The 19,249-nt window shown below is 48.0% G+C and overlaps 1 protein-coding gene and 2 non-coding genes across 3 annotated transcripts; 1 reads left to right on the top strand and 2 right to left on the bottom strand.

Annotated features, from left to right (window-relative positions):
- The first annotated feature begins 3,668 nt into the window (after positions 1-3,668).
- LOC125760098 (uncharacterized) lies at positions 3,669-15,122 on the top strand. The gene is made up of 5 exons (XM_049419772.1): positions 3,669-3,830; positions 5,723-5,855; positions 8,137-8,357; positions 12,615-12,907; positions 14,758-15,122. Exons 1-5 carry the CDS (start codon positions 3,825-3,827, stop codon positions 15,053-15,055), a joined length of 951 nt encoding a protein of 316 aa, XP_049275729.1. The 5' UTR covers positions 3,669-3,824; the 3' UTR covers positions 15,056-15,122.
- Positions 15,123-17,160: 2,038 nt separating this feature from the next.
- Trnaa-agc (transfer RNA alanine (anticodon AGC)) lies at positions 17,161-17,233 on the bottom strand. Its single transcript has one exon. It is a non-coding gene; the product is annotated as a tRNA-Ala (tRNA).
- Positions 17,234-17,442: 209 nt separating this feature from the next.
- Trnaa-agc (transfer RNA alanine (anticodon AGC)) lies at positions 17,443-17,515 on the bottom strand. Its single transcript has one exon. It is a non-coding gene; the product is annotated as a tRNA-Ala (tRNA).
- Between the last annotated feature and the right edge of the window lie 1,734 nt (positions 17,516-19,249).

Below are 19,249 nucleotides of genomic sequence, written 5' to 3' on the forward strand. Positions count from 1 at the left end.
GGAAGGCTTGACGTAGGACGCGGTTACAAAACTGGCGCCCTAGAAGAGGCAGTGATTATACGACCCCTCCACCACACGTGACGTGAGACGTTCCACTGAGTGATGCGGAACTCCATGTTCTTGATGTATTGACGCGTGGTATTCACCTCGGCTGTGTCGAACATAGATTAACAATGTCAGACAGTGGTGAACCAATCCTGCGGATCACGGGAATGCACGTGAGTCATTAATATGCATTTATCCTTGTATACGCTAATATTTTTTAAAGAAAATGTCAGACCTACAACGCTAATAATTGTTGGGGTTTTACGCCCTAAAACCACAATATGATTATGAGGGACGCTGTTGTAGAGGGCTCCGGAAATTTCGACCATCTGGTGCTCTTTAACATGCAGCTAAATCTAAGTACACGGGCCTCTAGCCTTTCGCCTCCATCGAAATGCGGCTTCGGCGGCCGGGATTCGATCCCGCGACCTTCGGGCCAGCAGTCGAGTGCCATAACGACTAGACCACGGCGGCGGGTATTATGACCTATAAGACAAGGTTAATTACGGCGTATGATAATTCAGCCCATGGGTAGAGCGACATCGCATTTATCAGCTCTCCTGTCGGGACTCATTGGCAGGACTCATCGTGCGCAGACATTAAGTCGCTAAATGTAATAGATGCAACGTGCTGCTGTCACTGAATGCTGTTTCTTGCAGCGGGCTTGTATCGTTCGTGGGCAGTGCTTGCAGAAATCTGTTTGTTCATTTCTCACTAGTACAGCCATGTAATCGCATACTTCCAGTTCAAACTTGTGCGGCTGAAAGTTGTATGCTGACAAAGAAACTCGAGAAAAAATGAAGGGCCACGAATTTACGTTGACCTTTCACTGATTGAGCTTCACTTTAGATTGGATTTGACGTAGTGCTCCTTTCATTTATGTAATCTTCAGTAGCCTTATTTTCTCTGAAAATGAGTAGCTGGAGCAATAGCACATAGAAGCGGCGACGTACCCTAAGCAACGTGCAATTTCCATAAGGTCTCGTCTTGTTCTACTGTTTGTCTGTGTGTTCGATGCTCCGCTAATATTGCGCATGACTTGGATGAACGAACCATCTCTTGGGTCACAATTACTCGTGTGAAAGATACATCTGTTTGTCTCACACTTCCTAGTGATGTTTCTGTTGTTGAGTAAGATAAGACGCAACAACAAGCAACAAGGAGGAATTACATAAACATAACCGTACACTCTAAAGGTGGTAACCGATAAATGTGACTTTGTGCACATGTAGTAAGGGTTACCAAGTTTAGAATGCATGCACTCTAAACTAATGTAACCCTTACTATATAGGTGCACAAAATCACATTTATCCGTTACCAGGTTTACAGTTTATATGTTGAAACTGTTACCTGACAAGTGCGTGAGCACGTCGTCTACGCTATCTGTCATAGAAAGAGCTACATTATTTATATAAAGAATTACGTATAGTAAGCGTGATGACCTTGTGGTGACGCGGACACTGTTTCTACGAGTGCTCCAGTTTGTTGTCTGGAGGGACGCCGTTCACGGGTATGAAACAGTTGTTAGCCCAACATCATTCGTGTAACTTTGCCTGTGCTTTGTTTCTCAACCTCAGTTTCTAGTGTTCTCTTACCGTTTGGGGGCATTTTAACACGCACTAACTACGAACTTGCAAATTCAACCTAGTCAACCCATGTATGAAGCGCGTGTGAAGTAATACAACGTGTATCTTACCCTTCCCTCTCCCGCCCCCCCCCCCCCCCACCCCATCTTTGCCGCGACAGCATCTTCCCCACGCGGACTTCTATCCGAACGGTACAATACGGACCTACCTGTTCGCAACGTCCCTCATTCAAGTTCTCTGGGATACAGCTCGGGATTCGAACGTCAGGTAAACTTTCCATGCACCTTCGCATTCTCCTGAGAACCAGGATGGAGTGGAATGGGAACGAGAGGATCCTGTGACGTGGTTTAATGCTATCACCCAGCATCAGAAATTGCAAAGACGCGTTTTCCCACCATCCCACCAAAAGCTAAGCGAAAAGTAGTCTGTGTCGACTTCTGGCGGTTACAGACCAGAACTTGCCCGAACCAGGTGATCTCACTCATCATTTACCCAGACATATTCGATAGAGTTAAATGCAAGAACTGTGGTTCTAGAGCCGCTCTGAAACACATACCACAGAGGACATGGGCACTAGCATCGAGGCACTGCGCAACTATACGAGCCGGTGCGCAAGGCGTTCCTACCTTATAATACCACCCTTCCCTCTAGCGCATGCATCGAGAGAGTGTTCAGTGCAGCAGCTGACCTCTTAACGAGGAAACGTGGAAGAATCAGGGACGACAACTTTGAAAAACAACTCCTGTGGAAAGTTAACGTCTAACATTATATCACTGAAGCCGCAGTAAGCCTCCCAGCCTTCATGCAAGCCTCCAGCCTTCTCTCTACCATACACGCCACAGTAGTTAGAGTAAACTTGTGTTATTGTTTTACGGGAATAAAATTTTGAAGGAAAGCAACGCAAAAGCAATCTATTACGTTTCTGTAATTGAGCATTTACTTTTATGGGGCTGTAATTGACCACCGTAATCAATTACAATTGAAAGAAAGCAATTGTGATTGTAATGGGTTACTTACTTTCTGTAACGTCTGCAAGTCTGAATCACATACACTCGCCCGCTTACAGCTTCGCTCTCAGACGGTTTTCCCGGCGTGGAACTCGGTGATTTTTTTTTATCATTATTAACTCGCCGAAACTGTGACCGTTGTGACACTTTTAGGTTTCCTCGAGCAAAAGTTTTCTACGCAGTTGTGACGCCACGAGCGAACGTCTTGTAACGCAGTTACCGGACAACTGTTAGCCCCGTCAACGTCTGGGGGAACCGATTGCCCAACGGCTCCTGGACTGGATTCCTCGGAGAACTGCAGAGAAATGTAAGCGCTGCTCTCCTTCACCCTCGCAGAAGACAGGCTTGAACATGGTTAAAGGGGCCATGACACGGTCACCCAGCTATTTGCCATGACACTAGGCCATGACACGGTCACCCAGCTATTTGCGGTGTTCAGCAAAAAAAAAAAATAATAAATATAAGAAGAGGGTCTATCATGCCTATACATATATTAAAAATGGACCGTAAAATAATATTTCAGTGCAAAATAAGCCCTAGAAGTCGCCAGCTATAAACCCCACCCACCGCTGGCGACCGTCATTTTGCAATGGCGTGTATGACGTCGTGTGCTGCATGGAGCGGAGCCGTCGTCTTCTACCAAATTTTCAGCCACTACAAATCGTTCGCTGTCACTGCCAAGCTGAAGAAAGCTGGAATAGCTCGAATGCACGCGCAGCTGCCACGGAACAAAATCGTTCGCCGGAATGCAGACGCTCGCACAGCAAGCAGCTTGTTACGTCACGACTTGCGAGTGCGCCACTGTTGCCCGTCTGTCAGGCCGCTCGCATGCTTATAAAAATATTCAATTGTAAATTATGTGCTCGACCAAATGCGCTAAAATTTCGCCAGCTTGTTCGTGAACGCACGAGGATTAACCCACATAACACAGATTGTAGTCGAAAACCGGATGTCATGGCCTCTTTAAGCATGTCGAAAGCCAAAATAACTATGGATAAAGTCACCGTACTTTCCCGCCGCCCAGGAAAGCGACGTGTCGTTCACGCTGTTCTCGCCGACCGTCGACCGGAACCAGCTGGCCGACGCGAGCGACCCCGTGTGGCACGAAGAAGCGGTAATCCTGGGAGGCTTCAGCGAAGCCTCCGCGCACCAGATCAGCATCACTGGCTCCTTCACGGTGTTCGGGATGGAGGTATGTAAAGTCGATCATCTGAAGCTATCACGTCGAAAAAAAAAAGGCCGAGCGTGGCTTGCACTAGTGGCGCAAGGCTAAAGCCACGGCGGAGCTGATCGGTTCCAAGCTGGCCCTGGCTATACGAAATGATCCAAGTGATGCTAGCTTTTAATGAAGTAATGCCAAGCGATGCCAAGTTCCAGTCGAGTCCAGCACAGTCGCCTCTCGCTGATTCGGCCGTACTACGTCGTGAACTTCTTTAAACGAGTCGAGTACAGCAGCCTCGTTTGGCAGCGCGCCGCGATTCCCGGTAAGCGGCTTCCTCACCGGCTGTGAGAACCTTCTTCGGTCTCCCCACGGTCTGCGTCTTGCACTGCACGCCGCCGCCACGCGTCGGCTTCATGCCGAACGGAGGAGCGCATGCGCAGTTGGCCGTGACGTCGCGTTTGGCGCGACCGAGCGATTGCGCGCTGTGTCCAGGCAGGCGGGCTGGTGGCAGAGCAGTGTATGGGCTAGCGAAGCAGGCGTACAGCTGTGCGACCAGTTGCTAGGCAACGCGCGGTGACGTCATCGTGGAGTGGCGTTTTTTTTTTTTTGTTCGCGTTGGACAGAGAACGACCGGCTTAAACAGGTCCGCTATTAAACATTGAAGCGTAAACTACCTAGTGATGATTTGTCAGGTAGTCAGTGAGCATTAGTTGGAATTACATCATGTAACATACATGAGGTAAGACAAGCCTACGTTATTTATCAACATGACTTAGCCAACATTATTAGCAGGCATCAGCTATTATTTAGCCGCCACTAGACAACAACACTACATGGCGTTCACCACCATATATGGAAATTACCGACATCATAGCTAACAACAGCCGATATTGCTCTTCGTTTGGGAGAGTCTGTTTGTATGTCAAGAGTTCGGGGTCACGTGACTTGAGCGGAAACGTCACGTGTAACGTCACAGGTAGAGCGGCAAGCCGCTGTCGACCCTGGCTCTGACAGCAGTCATCAGGATCAGCCTGACTGCACCTACTCCACGACAAAGGCCTCTCCCATGTTTCACCAATCAACCCGGTCCTATGCTTGCTGCTGCCCCGTTATCCCCGAAAACTTCTGAACATCATCGGCCCACCTAACTTTCTGCCTCACCCTCGCGCGCTCGCCTTTTCTTCGCTCTGTTCGTGCTACATGCCCTGCCCATGCCCATTTCTTCTTGATATCGACTAAGATGTCCCTAACAACCATTTGTTCCCTGATCCACTCTTCTCTCTTCTTCTGGCACTAGTGCTGCTGCCAAAATAGTAAAAGCGAAGCGACATATGGCGTAGGTTTGTCCCCCCACCCCCACCCCCTTCCTGTGACACGTGCCTACCACCGACACTGGCGAAATAGCGATGTCTACGCCACTTTAGAGAGAACCTTGCCTTTAATTCAAAGTGAACGGCGATGGTATGAAGGCATACGTGATGTTTTTGTTCAGGTGACGCAAGCTCGACCTGTTGAAGTGTGATTAGACTCTTCTCCTTCGTTAAGGCAGCGCTAGCAGACATGAACCAGCGCTAATCACAGCTACTAGTATGCAAATATCCCAAAATCGCGATATGACTATGAGGGACGCCGTAGAGGAGGGCTCCGGAAATTTCGACCACCCGGGGTTCTTTAACGGGCGCCTAAATCTAAGCACACGAGCCTCTAAGCATTTCGCCTCGCTGCCCGGAGAGTTAGCATGTTAAGGCTCTTATTCGTAATGCTTACTTCTCCTTCCACGGAAGTCGTACACTGTTTTAACTTCAATATGACGAAGTTCTCTACTTAACGAATCAACTCTCAGATCCCATCGACTCCGTTAAATCGAGATTTTTACTGTGCACGATCTTTCTTCGTATTCTTTTTTTTTTTCTTTTTTGCAGGTCTGGTTGACCTTACTCGGTTGCCTCGTTGTTCTGCCGTTCGTCGCATCCCTGGCTCCGAAATCGGAATACACGTTCTGGTTCAACTTGAAGAACTATTCATTCCGACTGTTGGCCATAGTGTTCCTGGAATGTAAGTATCAGTTAACATGCCTGCAAAAAAAAAGGGATCAGAGAAGTTCACTGGTTTCGGTTATAATTGCCAGTGCAAGTAGTATTAGTGTCACAGAAAATCGGGTGTCGGTGTCGGCGTCATTGGCTGTGAGCGAAAAATCATCATTGTCCGTGACCGAAAAATTGCCATGAATGCAAATAATAATTAAAAAAACACCGACGATTACGATACTGCCTAAGCGAATTCTGAGCGCAGCTTCGTATTGGGGCAAGGCCAACTGTGTTAGAAGTTCTGGCTTTCCGTAAGGTATCCACTACCTCTTAAATGGTAATTTTTGTGAAGTCGGACAGCACCCACTAGGCCATTATTCGTCCTTCTGCGGACAAGCGAGGTACCCGCTACATATCTGTAAGGTATTATGTGCACTTTGTCGATGCTGTATGTGGCTGATGACGATGAAGAATTATCGCTGAGCACTTTGCAGTGGGTGGGAAGGTGGAATCGAGGTGGAATCGAACCGAGGTGGAATCGAACACAGGCCACCGGCGAGGCAAGCAGGTGTTCTACCACGGAGCCACGCCAATGCTTGAAACTGCATTGAAAGTAACTTTCATGATTCACAAACATACGCGTCCTGCCTACAGGTTTTACGCGATGTAATATCGCAGTAAAACGTGGTACGAGCGTACATTGCCATCGGTCGTCACACCATGTGAACTGCATAACGAGTTGGTGGTTTAAAGTCGGCCACCCATTACAAAAGGCACACACATTACTGCGCGTATTCCTTTACGAACACGTAGTGGGTGCATCGCAACTTCGAAAACGTATCACGCCGTGATACTTTAATCGTTATCCTATGGCTTTGTTAACTTCTTAACTCTTTCCTTTTTTTTATTTACATCGCGTTTCGTGCTTACTTTTTTTTTGAAGTTTCATATTTAATTGTCAGTGTGGCCAATCCCCCTCGTGGGTATGAGCCAGTCCCCTCAGGGCAAACAAACAAACAAACAAACAAACAAACAAACAAACAAACAAACAAACAAACAAACTTTTACGCGGCGTATAATTGCTGCATTCCACCCACTACAAAGTGAACAATCATTAAATTAGTGCGCGCATTCTCTTACACGTAGTGGGTACACTGTTGTCATAAAAATGTTGTTGAAGGGGGCGGAAACCTTTGCCATTACTATAGGTATGTCGTGTGTGTGTGTGTGTGTGTGTGTGTGTGTGTGTGTGTGTGTGTGTGTGTGTGTGTGTGTGTGTGTGTGTGTGTGTGTGTGTGTGTGTGTGTGTGTGTGTGTGTGTGTGTGTGTGTGTGTAGCCAGGGGGCCACACACACACACACACACACACGAATTTTTTTTTTTTTGCCATGGCATACAGAGCACAAAATGACACTCAATCACATCTGCCTTGGGCCCTGCCCGACCCCAACTTCAGGTCAAGGAGGTGCCCCCCCTCCTGAAAAAAATTTATGGCTACGCTCCTGGGCTGGCTGGCTGGCTGGGGCCACATAACATAATGACAAGCGAAGCAGAGCGCGATGAGGATGGGGTCGGATATCATTATCGCGTTGAATTCCTAAAGACGAAGCTTAAGCGTCCCCCACTTTTTTTCGGTAATACATTCACGACAAACTCATGCACACTTCACGCGTGTTTTATGCCAGGTATGCTCGCTTTTTAAGGCGAATGCCTGAGATCCCTCACCAAACGCGAAAAGTGACCGGCGTCCCGCATCGGCGGCGTCAACACGAGTACTAAAAAAAACATAATCACGTGATGACGTCACATAGCGCCAAAATCTGTAACGTCATTGTGACGCCACCCGATGACGTCATCACATGACATAATCGCTTGGTCAAAGGTGGTCCGATCACGGAGGCAGTGCACAACCAGGTGAGGTGACTGCAATCGTGGCGGCAGTGCAAAACCACGCTAGGTGCGGAATGCTTTCGGTGGGTGGCGGGGTGGGATCAATACATTGACTGAGAAGAAGATGGCGTTCGCCTTCGAGTCGTCTTAGGTGAATACGTAAGGGACGCCGTGATTGTTTATTTCGGCGGTCTTGCCCTGTATCGTTTTCTTGATGACATACCTACATTCAGTCGCTATATTATTACTTCGATTTCCGTAATTTCCGATCCGATTCGCCTTCGTGGAAACATAGGGGAAGAGAGTTGCCAAGCCCCACAAGTCAAAGGGCGGCCTTCACAAAAATTGTATTCGTAAGAATGCAAGTTCATTGCAACTGTACTGATTGAAACTGAGACATCTTCCTTCTCCCGATGCAGCCAGCCCACGAACGCCTCGTCAGGTGTCGGCGCGTATCGTGATCGCATTCTGGTGGCTGGCGATGCTCGTGCTGACAAACTTCTTCAGCGCCGAGATGAAGGCGGCGCTGACCGTGCGCCAGCCGAGCGGTCACCGCGTCGACTCAGCCGCCGATCTGGCCGCACGCGATGACGTGAATGCGTACACGATGCACGGCACCGTCTATCACCTACTTTTGGCCGTGAGTACCTTTCCTTAGATAGATAGATAGATAGATAGATAGATAGATAGATAGATAGATAGATAGATAGATAGATAGATAGATAGATAGATAGATAGATAGATAGATAGATAGTTAGTTAGTTAGTTAGTTAGTTAGTTAGTTAGTTAGTTAGTTAGTTAGTTAGTTAGTTAGTTAGTTAGTTAGTTAGTTAGTTAGTTAGTTAGTTAGTTAGTTAGTTATACAAACATACAAGACAGAAGTTCACGGGAAGCTGAAGGCTTGAAGAGGTGAAAAGAACGCTAAGGAGAACTCTGAAACAATATTTTTTTTAATTTGTTAGCGTATCTAATGCGGTCCTCTACGAAGGGCTTACTGCCAAAGACCGCTTTTTTTAAATTTTGGGCTGATTGCCCGGATGTCTCGTTTCATTCTCGCAACAATGCCCGGATGATCTCGTTTGAGTGCCTCTATGTTCTCGTTTGAGTTCCCGGATGTCTCGTTTTAAGTGCCCTATGGTCTCGTGTGAGTGCCCGGATAACGGCCCTGGCTTCTTGCGCAAGGTCTCTTGAAGGCCGCTTACAAGGGGAACTTAAAGCATTTCACGCTTAAAATCCTTGAATAGGGAACTTCGCTTGAACCAACGTTGCGACGCCTGCGTTGCTGCCCATTTAGTTAGTCCGTTTGCTTGTTCGTTCGTTTGTTTGTTTGTTTGTTTTACAGCGAAAGCTGTTATGAGATCATTTCACCGGCCGTTTTTGGTGCCGTAGTTGTCCGCCGCCGCCGCCGCCGCCGCCGCCGCCGGTGTCCGTAACCAGTATCGCTCGAAATAAGAAAAAAAAACGAAATAAGAAAAATTCTAGGATGGAACGAGGTTCGAACCTGGGCCCTCTGCGTGGGAGCCCAGTATTCAACCTCTGAGCCATGCCGGTGCTTGAAACTGCTTTGCAAAAAGGTCCTATACAGGCTTCATGTCAGGAAGGAACCACATTAGCATATGCAATATAGCGTCGTAGAAGAGTAAAATAAGCACCAAGCGTCGCAGAACGCGAATTCTGTAACCAGGCGTCACACAATGCTAATTGCGCAACGAGTAGGTTGTTGAATGCTTCCAATCCATTAAAAAGGGCTCTGCCATAATTCTTCGTCGTCATCAGGCACAGCATCAACAAAGTGCGCATAATGCCTTACATGCGTTTAGCAGGTACCACGGCTCTCCGTAGAATAACGAAAAATGGCACAGTGCCTGCTGCCCTACTTCTAAAAAATTACAATGATTCATGGCGTAGTGGGTTCCTCGCAAGTGCACTTGTATTGGTTGCCAAAGAAGCCCATAAGCGCATGATCCATTTCCTCGGGGTCTCAGTAAAGTTCTTCGCCCCCCCCCCCCTCTCTCGCACGCCAACGTATGTTATATATCATGACGGGAGAGGGAAATAGCGACCGGGCGTCACCCAATGCAAATTACATAACTGGTGGGCCGTTTAAAGCTTCCACCCATTGCAAAGGGCTGAGCCATAATTCTTCATGGTCATCAGTCGTCGCGTCAACAAAGTGCACATAATGCCTTACAGACGTGTAGCTGGTGCCTCGCTTCTCCGCAGAATGACGAATAATGGCTTAGTAGGTGCTTCCCAACTTCACCAAAATTGTGATTTATCGCGTAGTGGGTACCTTTCTAGTGTACTTGTATTGTAGCCCCAAGAGAGCTTACAACGGGCTGTAGAAACGCCGCTCTTCCAGCTTTCGCTGTGACTGTGCTGCGGTTTCAGCGCAGGCCTGGCGGTTTTTTTTGTTAATTCGTTTGTGCTGCACCTCTTGCAGCTCAGCATACCACGTCTATCAAAAGCATAACTTCTCGTGAGCCAAAAGAGCACAGGTCCAGCAGCAACGTCTTTCGCGATAATTTAAGAGTTGCATGGCAACTTTACTGTAGTAAAACGTAACAAAACCCTTCACGGCGTCGCGCACTTGCACGCCTTAGTTAAAATGCTGCCAAACCCCTTTTACCTAGTCCGCGAACATCTGACCTGAGATGACGCAGAATCCGTAAAATGAAACGCCCGTTTATATTACGTACAGACTGTAACACATAATATTACCTCGCTCCATCGTAATACGGAAGAGCCGTATCAATATAGCTGCCAGTAAAGCTATTTACCCCAACATTATTCGCGTTTTTATTAGCTGTGCCTGCTGGACGTAAAAAAAAACAAGAAAGAAAAAGAAACGTGCGATAGGGAGCCAAGGTCTTCCAGCCTCTAGTTGTGCGGTCTAGCGCCGACCACAAATCAGCCGGATCTTGTAATAAAGTTTATTCATCTTTTGTATTGTTGCCGAGGTGGAAACTTGAGTGTCTCGAACCACCCAGTCAAGGTACTGGTAGCAGGAGAAGTTTTCACCGCCTTTATATATTGAGCAGCTTTAGATAACGTTGTAGGAGCCAGTGCGTAAAAAAAACTAATCATTGTGGGACTTCAAATCCTCCACTTCCACTCCCACGTCCCCAGCAAACGTCGACCGGACAGTTGCCGGATTACGGCCGCATGACAGTACGGTAGCCATCGTATGACCTAATGAAATTGACAATACTGGTACATTTCACCGTCATGGCCGATTGCTTACAAGTCCCACCGGTATGCCGGCCCAGCATCCTCGGAAGCGACAACCAGGACCATGCGTCTAGACTACACGCTCACCAGAATGCCAACTCGTGCCGAGGTTGAAGCCCTCTACCTACCAATCCCTGCCTGGGTGTCTCGAACCACTCAGTCAAGGTACTGGTAGCAGGAGAAGGTTTCAGGACCTTTATATATCGAGCAGTTGTAGAGAACAATGCAGGAGCCAATATGCAAAAAAATATGAAAGCGATCAAAGTGGGACTTCGACTCCTCCACATCCACTCCCACGTCCCCAGCAAACGTCGACCGGACAGTCACCGGGTTACGGCCGTATGACGGTGCGGTTACCCACAGTATTGCCTCCTTGAAGTGACAATCACTGGTTCATCTCACCGCCACGGCCAAATGCTTACAAGTCCCACCGGTATATCGGCCCACTTCCTCGGAAGCGACAACCAGGACCATGCGTCTAGACTACACGCTCATTAGAATGCCAACTCGTGCCGAGGTTGAAGCCCTCTACCTACCAATCCCCGCCTGGGTGTCTCGAACCACTCAGTCAAAGTACTGGTAGCAGGAGAAGGTTTCAGGACCTTTATATATCGAGCAGTTGTAGAGAACAATGCAGCAGCCAATATGCAAAAAAATATGAAAGCGATCAAAGTGGGACTTCGACTCCTCCGCATCCACTCCCACGTCCCCAGCAAACGTCGACCGGACAGTCACCGGGTTACGGCCGTATGACGGTGCGGTTACCTACAGTATTGCCTCCTTGAAGTGACAACACTGGTTCATATCTCACCGCCACGGCCAAATGCTTACAAGTCCCACCGGTATATCGGCCCAGTTCCTCGGAAGCGACCACCAGGACCATGCGTCTAGACTACACGCTCACTAGAATGCCAACTCGTGCCGAGGTTGAAGCCCTCTACCTACCAATCCCTGCCTGGGTGTCTCGAACCACTCAGTCAAGGTACTGGTGGTAGTAGGAGGTTTCACCGCGTTTATAAATGGAGTAGATTTAACGAACATTGCAGGAACCAGTAGCAGGAGAGGCGATGTGCTCAAAAATATATAAAGCTGGGAACCCTTCCCGTATCGGGGAAATGGGGGCAAGGAATGTTTGGCGTGTGCTTGCCTGATCTACTGATATTATTTATTTATTTATTTATTTATTTATTTATTTATTTTGTGGAAGCGATAGGGCTCTAATTGGTAGCACTCGTTGCGCGAGGGCGCGCCTACGCAGCTATCATCGTGCCTAATGACTCACGTTCCGTCGCCGGCGCCGGAACGTTATCGCCGAGAAGCCCACGATCGAGAGCGCATCAATCCGCCTGCTCCCACGATGCCACTGCGCATGCACCCTTCCCCTAGCGGAAAAGTCGCGAAATGTCTCTTCATCTTGGAGGCTTTGCTTCTGGCAATACCGGTTGTCCCTGCTCCTACCAAAACCCTAGCAATACGGCAGATGCACAACAAAATGTAAAAGGCGGATTATTGGAATACGGCGCATACAAACGGGCGTGCGGCCCGCGCATCTTCGAAGGCCACATTACACGCCCGCTTTTGCTCGCGCGACAACGCCGCCACCGAAATCTGTAACACGTAACAAGCGTCGCTTGAAATAAGACGTATGAAAAAGACGCGCACGCAGTACTCGCCGCGGGATGACGACCGGAAGGTGGCCAGCAAGCTGACGCCGAGCTTCCGCGTCCACTACCACCGCCTCTACTCTCCGGCCGTGCTGGACGAAGTGGCCAATGGCAGGGCGGTCATCATCGCCGACCGGACCTCGGCCGTCTACCAGATCGCCAGGGCCTGCCACAGCTACCCGGGACACGAGTTCTACTTCGGCCGAGAGCGTCTCTTTTCTCATATGATGGTCATCTACTACGGCCGCCACCGCGAGCGAAAGCTGACGAACGTGATGAAGAAGTGGAACACGAGGTAAAGCTGCAGATTTATATACGCTCGTTCGATGCACCTTTTCAGCAAGCGCTTCTTGGGCACCGTAATCCCATCTGGGCTGTTGTATATCTGCGGGACCATAGGCGTGCTTTTTGAATAACTATGGTAGCACAAGGTAACGGGACACAAGAAGAACACGGAGGCACAGACGTTTAGTAGCGCTCTGTGTGTGTCTCCGTGTTCTTCTTGTGTCCCGTTACCTGGTCTACCATAGTTATTCAAAAATGCCGTACCAACAAGCCAACCTTGCAACCTTACTCGACATAGGCGTGCGCACCTGGGGGCAGGGGAGAGCCCCCCTACCTCCCCCCACTCCTAATCACCGAAGGGGGGCGCCAAGTCGGCCCCGCACATGTATTCAGTCGGACCTGTCCAGCCATTGTTCAAAGTTCAGGGCTATTCCAATAAAGTTTTGTAACAATAATGGCGACCGGGGACCTCTGATGTTGCATTGCAATAACTGCTTACTTCCCGTCTTTACCCGCTGAAAGCTGGAGACCAAAGGCTGGGAACCATTGCGAGAAGCACGCTTGATTTTCACTGGGCGATGAAACATTGCCCCCCACCCTAATAGAGAACCCTGCGCACGCCTATGTGCGGGGCCCTCGAGAAATGTCTTCGTCCCCTACGCTAGCCTTTGTGCCCCCGTGCAAGAGCCCAGAAGGGAGGGGATCCCTTTTTGCGTTGAAAAGGTCTATACAAGGGGACAGGCCACTTTGAGAGTTGCGTCACCAGTCCAACAGGTGGCAGACTGGCCGAGTTGGTGCAACTTGTTGAGGTTTAACGCAACTTAGTTCTAACGGGAAGGAAAACTAAAACTAAAATGGCATACATTATGAAAGAAGAGAGAAAGGATGCAGAATGAGCGCTAACTTCCAACTGATTTATTCCTCAACTGTTGTACATGCTATGCCCTGGTCAAAGCTCGCGTAATAAACAATTCGAACAATCAATCGATTGGTTCATTTGGATTGTTTGCGCCAATGCGCATCTTTAAAACCTTGTATTAAATAACGCGATCTACGCCGAGCACCTACATCGGTCCGTTAGTGATCCGAAGACCCTAAACTACGAGATCAGATGCATTCGTGAATACATTATCAAAACTGTTTCAGGGTCTCTTTAAAGTGTTTTTTTTTTTTTAGATTTTAGAGCATTATATGCATCATGAAGCGGAAATTTCAGCCTCCGTCCGACGAACTTCTACGTTAACATCCGACGGTAACAAGACCCACGTGACCAAGTTATGACGTCACGTTTCACTGTCAACTAAGAATGACCTGGCCGCATCCCAAGAAACTGGCTTTGCCCAATTCGATCACATTACCAAGTGATTGCGTCATGCGACAGTCACGTGACCAAACGAGAACCTTAAGCTGCAGGGTCACATGACCATGTGATTATATCACGTTTAAAGCCCATTAAAACCTACTTGGCCTACATCCAAGAAACTAGCTTTGCCCGATCCGAGCACATGACCAAGTGATCGAATCGTTGTCACGTGATCAAGCGAGAAACTTAAGGTACAAGGTTACATGACATCACGTTTCAACTAGATCAATACCGACCTGGCCTATCCAAAAAGCTGACTTGGCCCAATTCGAGCCCTTGAGCAAGTGATCCCACCAAGCGAAAATCATTGTTTCAAGGTCACATGACCAAGCAATGACGTCATATAGAAATGCCACGTGACGTGGACTTCGAAATGGCAGCGACGTCGATATTGCCGTCACACCCAGACACCTCACGCACTCCCACCCAATGCACTTAAGGAGACTTAACTGTCATGTCACTCTAACTATTTTTTCCTAACGCGACCGCGGCTGCAGGATGAACTGGCTGACCGAGGCTGGACTGCTGAACAAGTGGCACGATGACACCGAGTCCCTCGCCGGGGATTTCTCGCGCTGTCCCAAGATCCGCATGGGCGAGGCCGAGCAGCTCGACTTCGAACACCACCAGCCCATCTTTGTCCTCTTCCTGGCCGGACACGCGCTCGCCCTAGCCGCTCTCCTGGTCGAGGTGGCCGTGAACGGCGTCGCAGCGCCCTCTACAACGTCCCGTCGACCCTTGCGCATTCCTCGCACCTACGTGCGACGTATTAACAATGTGGTGACAGCGCCTTGAAGGGACACTAAAGATGAAAACGAATTTTCTTATATTAGTAAATTACTCCTTCACAATTCCAACGTCACCCCGCTTGCAGCAAGACGACTGGCGAGCGAGAAGACGCGCAAAAAGAAAATGCGGGGGGCGGCGCTACCTTGAAATTCCCGCACCAAACGTCGTGACGTCATAGATTTTGACGACATCTACTAGGTCCTACGTAGTTCCTAATATGTAAAAATTAAGTACATTGTCCTCTGTTGGGGACCCCAGGTGGTCCCCAACGCCAGGTGATCGAAATTTCTGGAGCCCTCCAATACAGCGTCTCTCATAATCATATCGTGGTTTTGGGACGCTAAACTCCAGCAGTTATTAAGGACGCCACAGAAATTCTAGGACTTTTATTTGTAATAAAGCTCTCTAATAAAGCTAATCTGTAATGCGAGGTAATCTCACGGAATGTGGATAACGGGCCTGTAGGGCTGCAATTCAGGAGAAGAGCTGAGTCGTCTGAACATGCGCCATTTTTTTAAGTGCGACGCATTTCTTGGCGAACCTTTGGCACTTTGAGCGTTTCTATCTACGTATCTATTTATCTATTCATCGATCATCTATCTAGCCGCCCACGTCTCGGTGCTTGCCTCCTTGATTGCCTCCGTTATTGCCTCCTTAACTTGGTGTAAACCAAACCAGGCATGGGAGGGTAAGAGAACTTGACGAATACGACTGTCGGGTGATGACAAGAATAACGTGAAAATTCTGTCGCGTACGTCGTCAAACCCATTCCTCCAGACACGTGTGGCACATACCCGTTTACCACGGGCCGCGGTGTACGGGTATGCGCCACAGGTAATTGACAGTTTATATCTACCCAGGAATGGCGAGAACTGACATTGGTAATTTAAATGCGAGAGCGTTAAGAAAAAAAAAACGGCATCGGCAGCGTTGACCCGACGAATGGAAAGAATAAGAATGAGAATCCCAGCAGGAATAGAACACGAGCATTCTGCGTGGCAATCAGGTATTCTACCACTGAGCCACGCCAGGTCTATAAACTGGTTTGGAAAAACAGCCTATGCAGGCGTAATGTCGGTGCAACGTCAATGGTGGTTGTGGTGCCGGCTATCCAATTTTACAAGGAAGCAATAACCACTACATATGTACTCCTGCGATACAGGCGTCATATCAGATTAGCGTCGGTGGTTACGGTGGTGGTTCCGCTTTTATAACAGTTTAATAAGCATTACATTTGTATTCCTATGATTCAGCAAGCTATATCGCAGCATTGCTCAACCCCGGTGGAATACATTAACGAATGTTACGTATGATATTCACATGATTACAACGTAAAGTGCACTTAGTTTCGGTAATACTGACGTATGTACTATAACGTGAGGGCTGACGTTACGTCACACCATAAGTTACCCTTTAAACGCCAGTGTTGTCGACGTGCCTGTTAAGCCCACGATGTACACATAGCTACTACACTTACAAAAACACGTCAATCCACCTCGTAACGCTTGGCTGAAAGCCATAAGGTACAACATAGAAGTACTCGCTGACTGCATAGCATGAAACCGATTCCCACAACGTGTGGGATCTGTCGATATATATATATATATATATATATATATATATATTTGCAGCCTTCACTTCTGTTTTCACATGACACGTTAGTCCGACAAAAAAAAAAAGTGAGATGTCTCATTTGAGGTGCTGGGTGTCGATCCAAGTACCTCTCGCATGCTAAGCGAGCGCTCTACCATCTGAGCTACACCCCCGGTCGGTGTTGCAAAGGATCACATCGTGTTTCTCTGCTGTCTGGCCCTGAACAGTTCCATGTGAATGTGAAGTGATATGAACATTTCGTCTCAATTAGGCACAACTCCAACATATTGCGGAAATGTCCCTGTCGTCAGTGTTTAAAGTATCCCATTTTTAATATTTCATCCATTTCTATTTTTCCTTTTTTGTTGTCGACCGACTGACAGGTTCATTATTCGGTATAGGTATGGTCAGTTGTGCCTTAACTCTACTTTCCCGTGTTATAACCACCTAGTTGAAAAAATAATGAAAAAAAAACACAAATAACAGAAACGATTCCCAAATTTAAAAAAAAAGAACAGTGGAGGTGCTGGGTATCGATCCCAGTACCTCTCGCATGCTAAGCGAGCGATCTACCATCTGAGCTACACCCCCGGACGATTACGCAAAGGATCTCAGCACTTGTCCTTATCGCACTTTCAGCACTTCCATATGAAAGAAGAGAAATATGGATGCCCCACTTCGAGTTATATTTCGGCTCAAGGGCGAGGACGGTCATCCTAATCGCAAGTATTCTTGTTATAACTTTTTATAAACGATATAAAGAAAACATTTTGTGACGCAAGAAAAAAAAAAATAACTTGTGGAGGTGCTGGGTATCGATCCCAGTACCTCTCGCATGCTAAGCGAGCGCTCTACCATCTGAGCTACACCCCCGGACGAGAAACGAGTTGAATTCGAGACCTATTTCAGTAGTTTAAACGAGATCGAACGGGTGAGAGAGAAGCGTTTGCTTTTGCTCTCTCTCTCTCTCTCTCTCTTTCTCTCTCTCTCTCAATCCAGTTTTGAGAAGGTCACGTAAACGAGCGATCGGCTGCTCGGCGCACGCCTGGCAGAAAAAGTCGCGCGGTAACTTATGCATTTGGTTGGTTGGTTGGTTGGTTGGTTGGTTGGTTGGTTGGTTGGTTGGTTGGTTGGTTGGGGTCCTCAGTATCTTGGCGCAACCCATTCCGGGGGATAGGCCATGAATCGGACGGTGCGTTGCTTAGGAAACTAATGCACTTACTGAAAGAAAAAGTTGAAAATGAAATGTTTAGCTATTACAGATTGGTAATATAAACTCACTAGATAAAAAAAACAAAAAAAACCTATAGGGAAACAACAACAACAATAATAAAAACAAATATATACAGTTGTAACTAAGGCAACTGAATTCAGCTACATTTAACATTCAATTTTTTTAGATTCTCGTAAAAAATTAGACACAGTGTTGAAAATTTGTCTAAGATTACTGGAATGCGAAAGGTGTCTTCTTTTTCTTCTCCGTCAATGTACTGATACCACCTGAAAGCTCCCCGTACCCAAAATGGTTTTGCACTGCTTCGGGTTCGGTGGTATTGGAAGCTTTCTGCACCTCATGTGGATTGGCAGTGCCCCGTGACCTGTCCACCTTTGAGCAAGAGACGATGTCATGTGATGACGTCATCGTGTGACGTAACCGCGACGTGACGGCGACGTAACACGGCGACGTCATTACATGAAATCGTCGCTTGGTCAAAGGTGGACAGGTCACGGGGCACTGCCAATCCACATGAGGTGCAGAAAGCTGTGAGGTCGTGATGACGTCACAGGGTCACGTCACACACGATGTCTTTTGTATGACTCGTGTTGACGCCGCCGACGCCGACGGTCACTTTTCACGTTTGATGAGGCATCTCAAGCCTTCGACATAAAGCAGGTTCAGGAGCACAGTAGGTGGTGTCGCTGTTCCCATAAACTAAAGATGTTGCACCTGAATTCTCCGCCGGAAAACACTTCCGGTGTGGGACTTCCGGTATTGGTTGCTCCGTGGACCCGGTGGTGTCGACGTGCTGTACTTGTTACGCATTTTTCAGTATCGCTGGCACCATCTGCCAAACCGATTCAGAGCTTTGTGTAGCGACTCCCTGAAAGGGTAGAACTGTGCACGAAATATTAAGGCGAAAGCCTTCCTTGGATGCCTCGTCAAACGCGAAAACTGACCGTCGGCGTTGGGCGGTGTCGGCACGAGTGATGCGAAAAATCATCATCACGTGACGACGGCACCATATGACGTCCTCATGACGACACATATCGACAAAATTGGTGACGTCACATAACATGACGCCGCATGATGACGTCATACGTCATTACATGACACGGTCGCTTGGTCAAAGCTGGGCCGATCACGGAGGCAGCGCAAAACCAGGTTAGCTGCAGAAAGCTTGCAACGCCTGCGATCCTGGAGGCAGTACAAAAACCATGTTAGGTGCAGCAGAAAGCTTTCGGAGGGAGGGTATCATACATCGACTAAGAAGAAAAATAAGATGGCTTTCACCTTCGAACCGTCTCAGGCAAATATAAGGGACCCTGTGAGCTGTCTAAAACGGGCTAGTGGCCGCTTTTAACGTGTGGCGCATACTTACTGAGAGG

This window comes from Rhipicephalus sanguineus, chromosome 10 (assembly GCF_013339695.2).
Source record: "Rhipicephalus sanguineus isolate Rsan-2018 chromosome 10, BIME_Rsan_1.4, whole genome shotgun sequence".
NCBI classification, from domain to species: domain Eukaryota; kingdom Metazoa; phylum Arthropoda; class Arachnida; order Ixodida; family Ixodidae; genus Rhipicephalus; species Rhipicephalus sanguineus.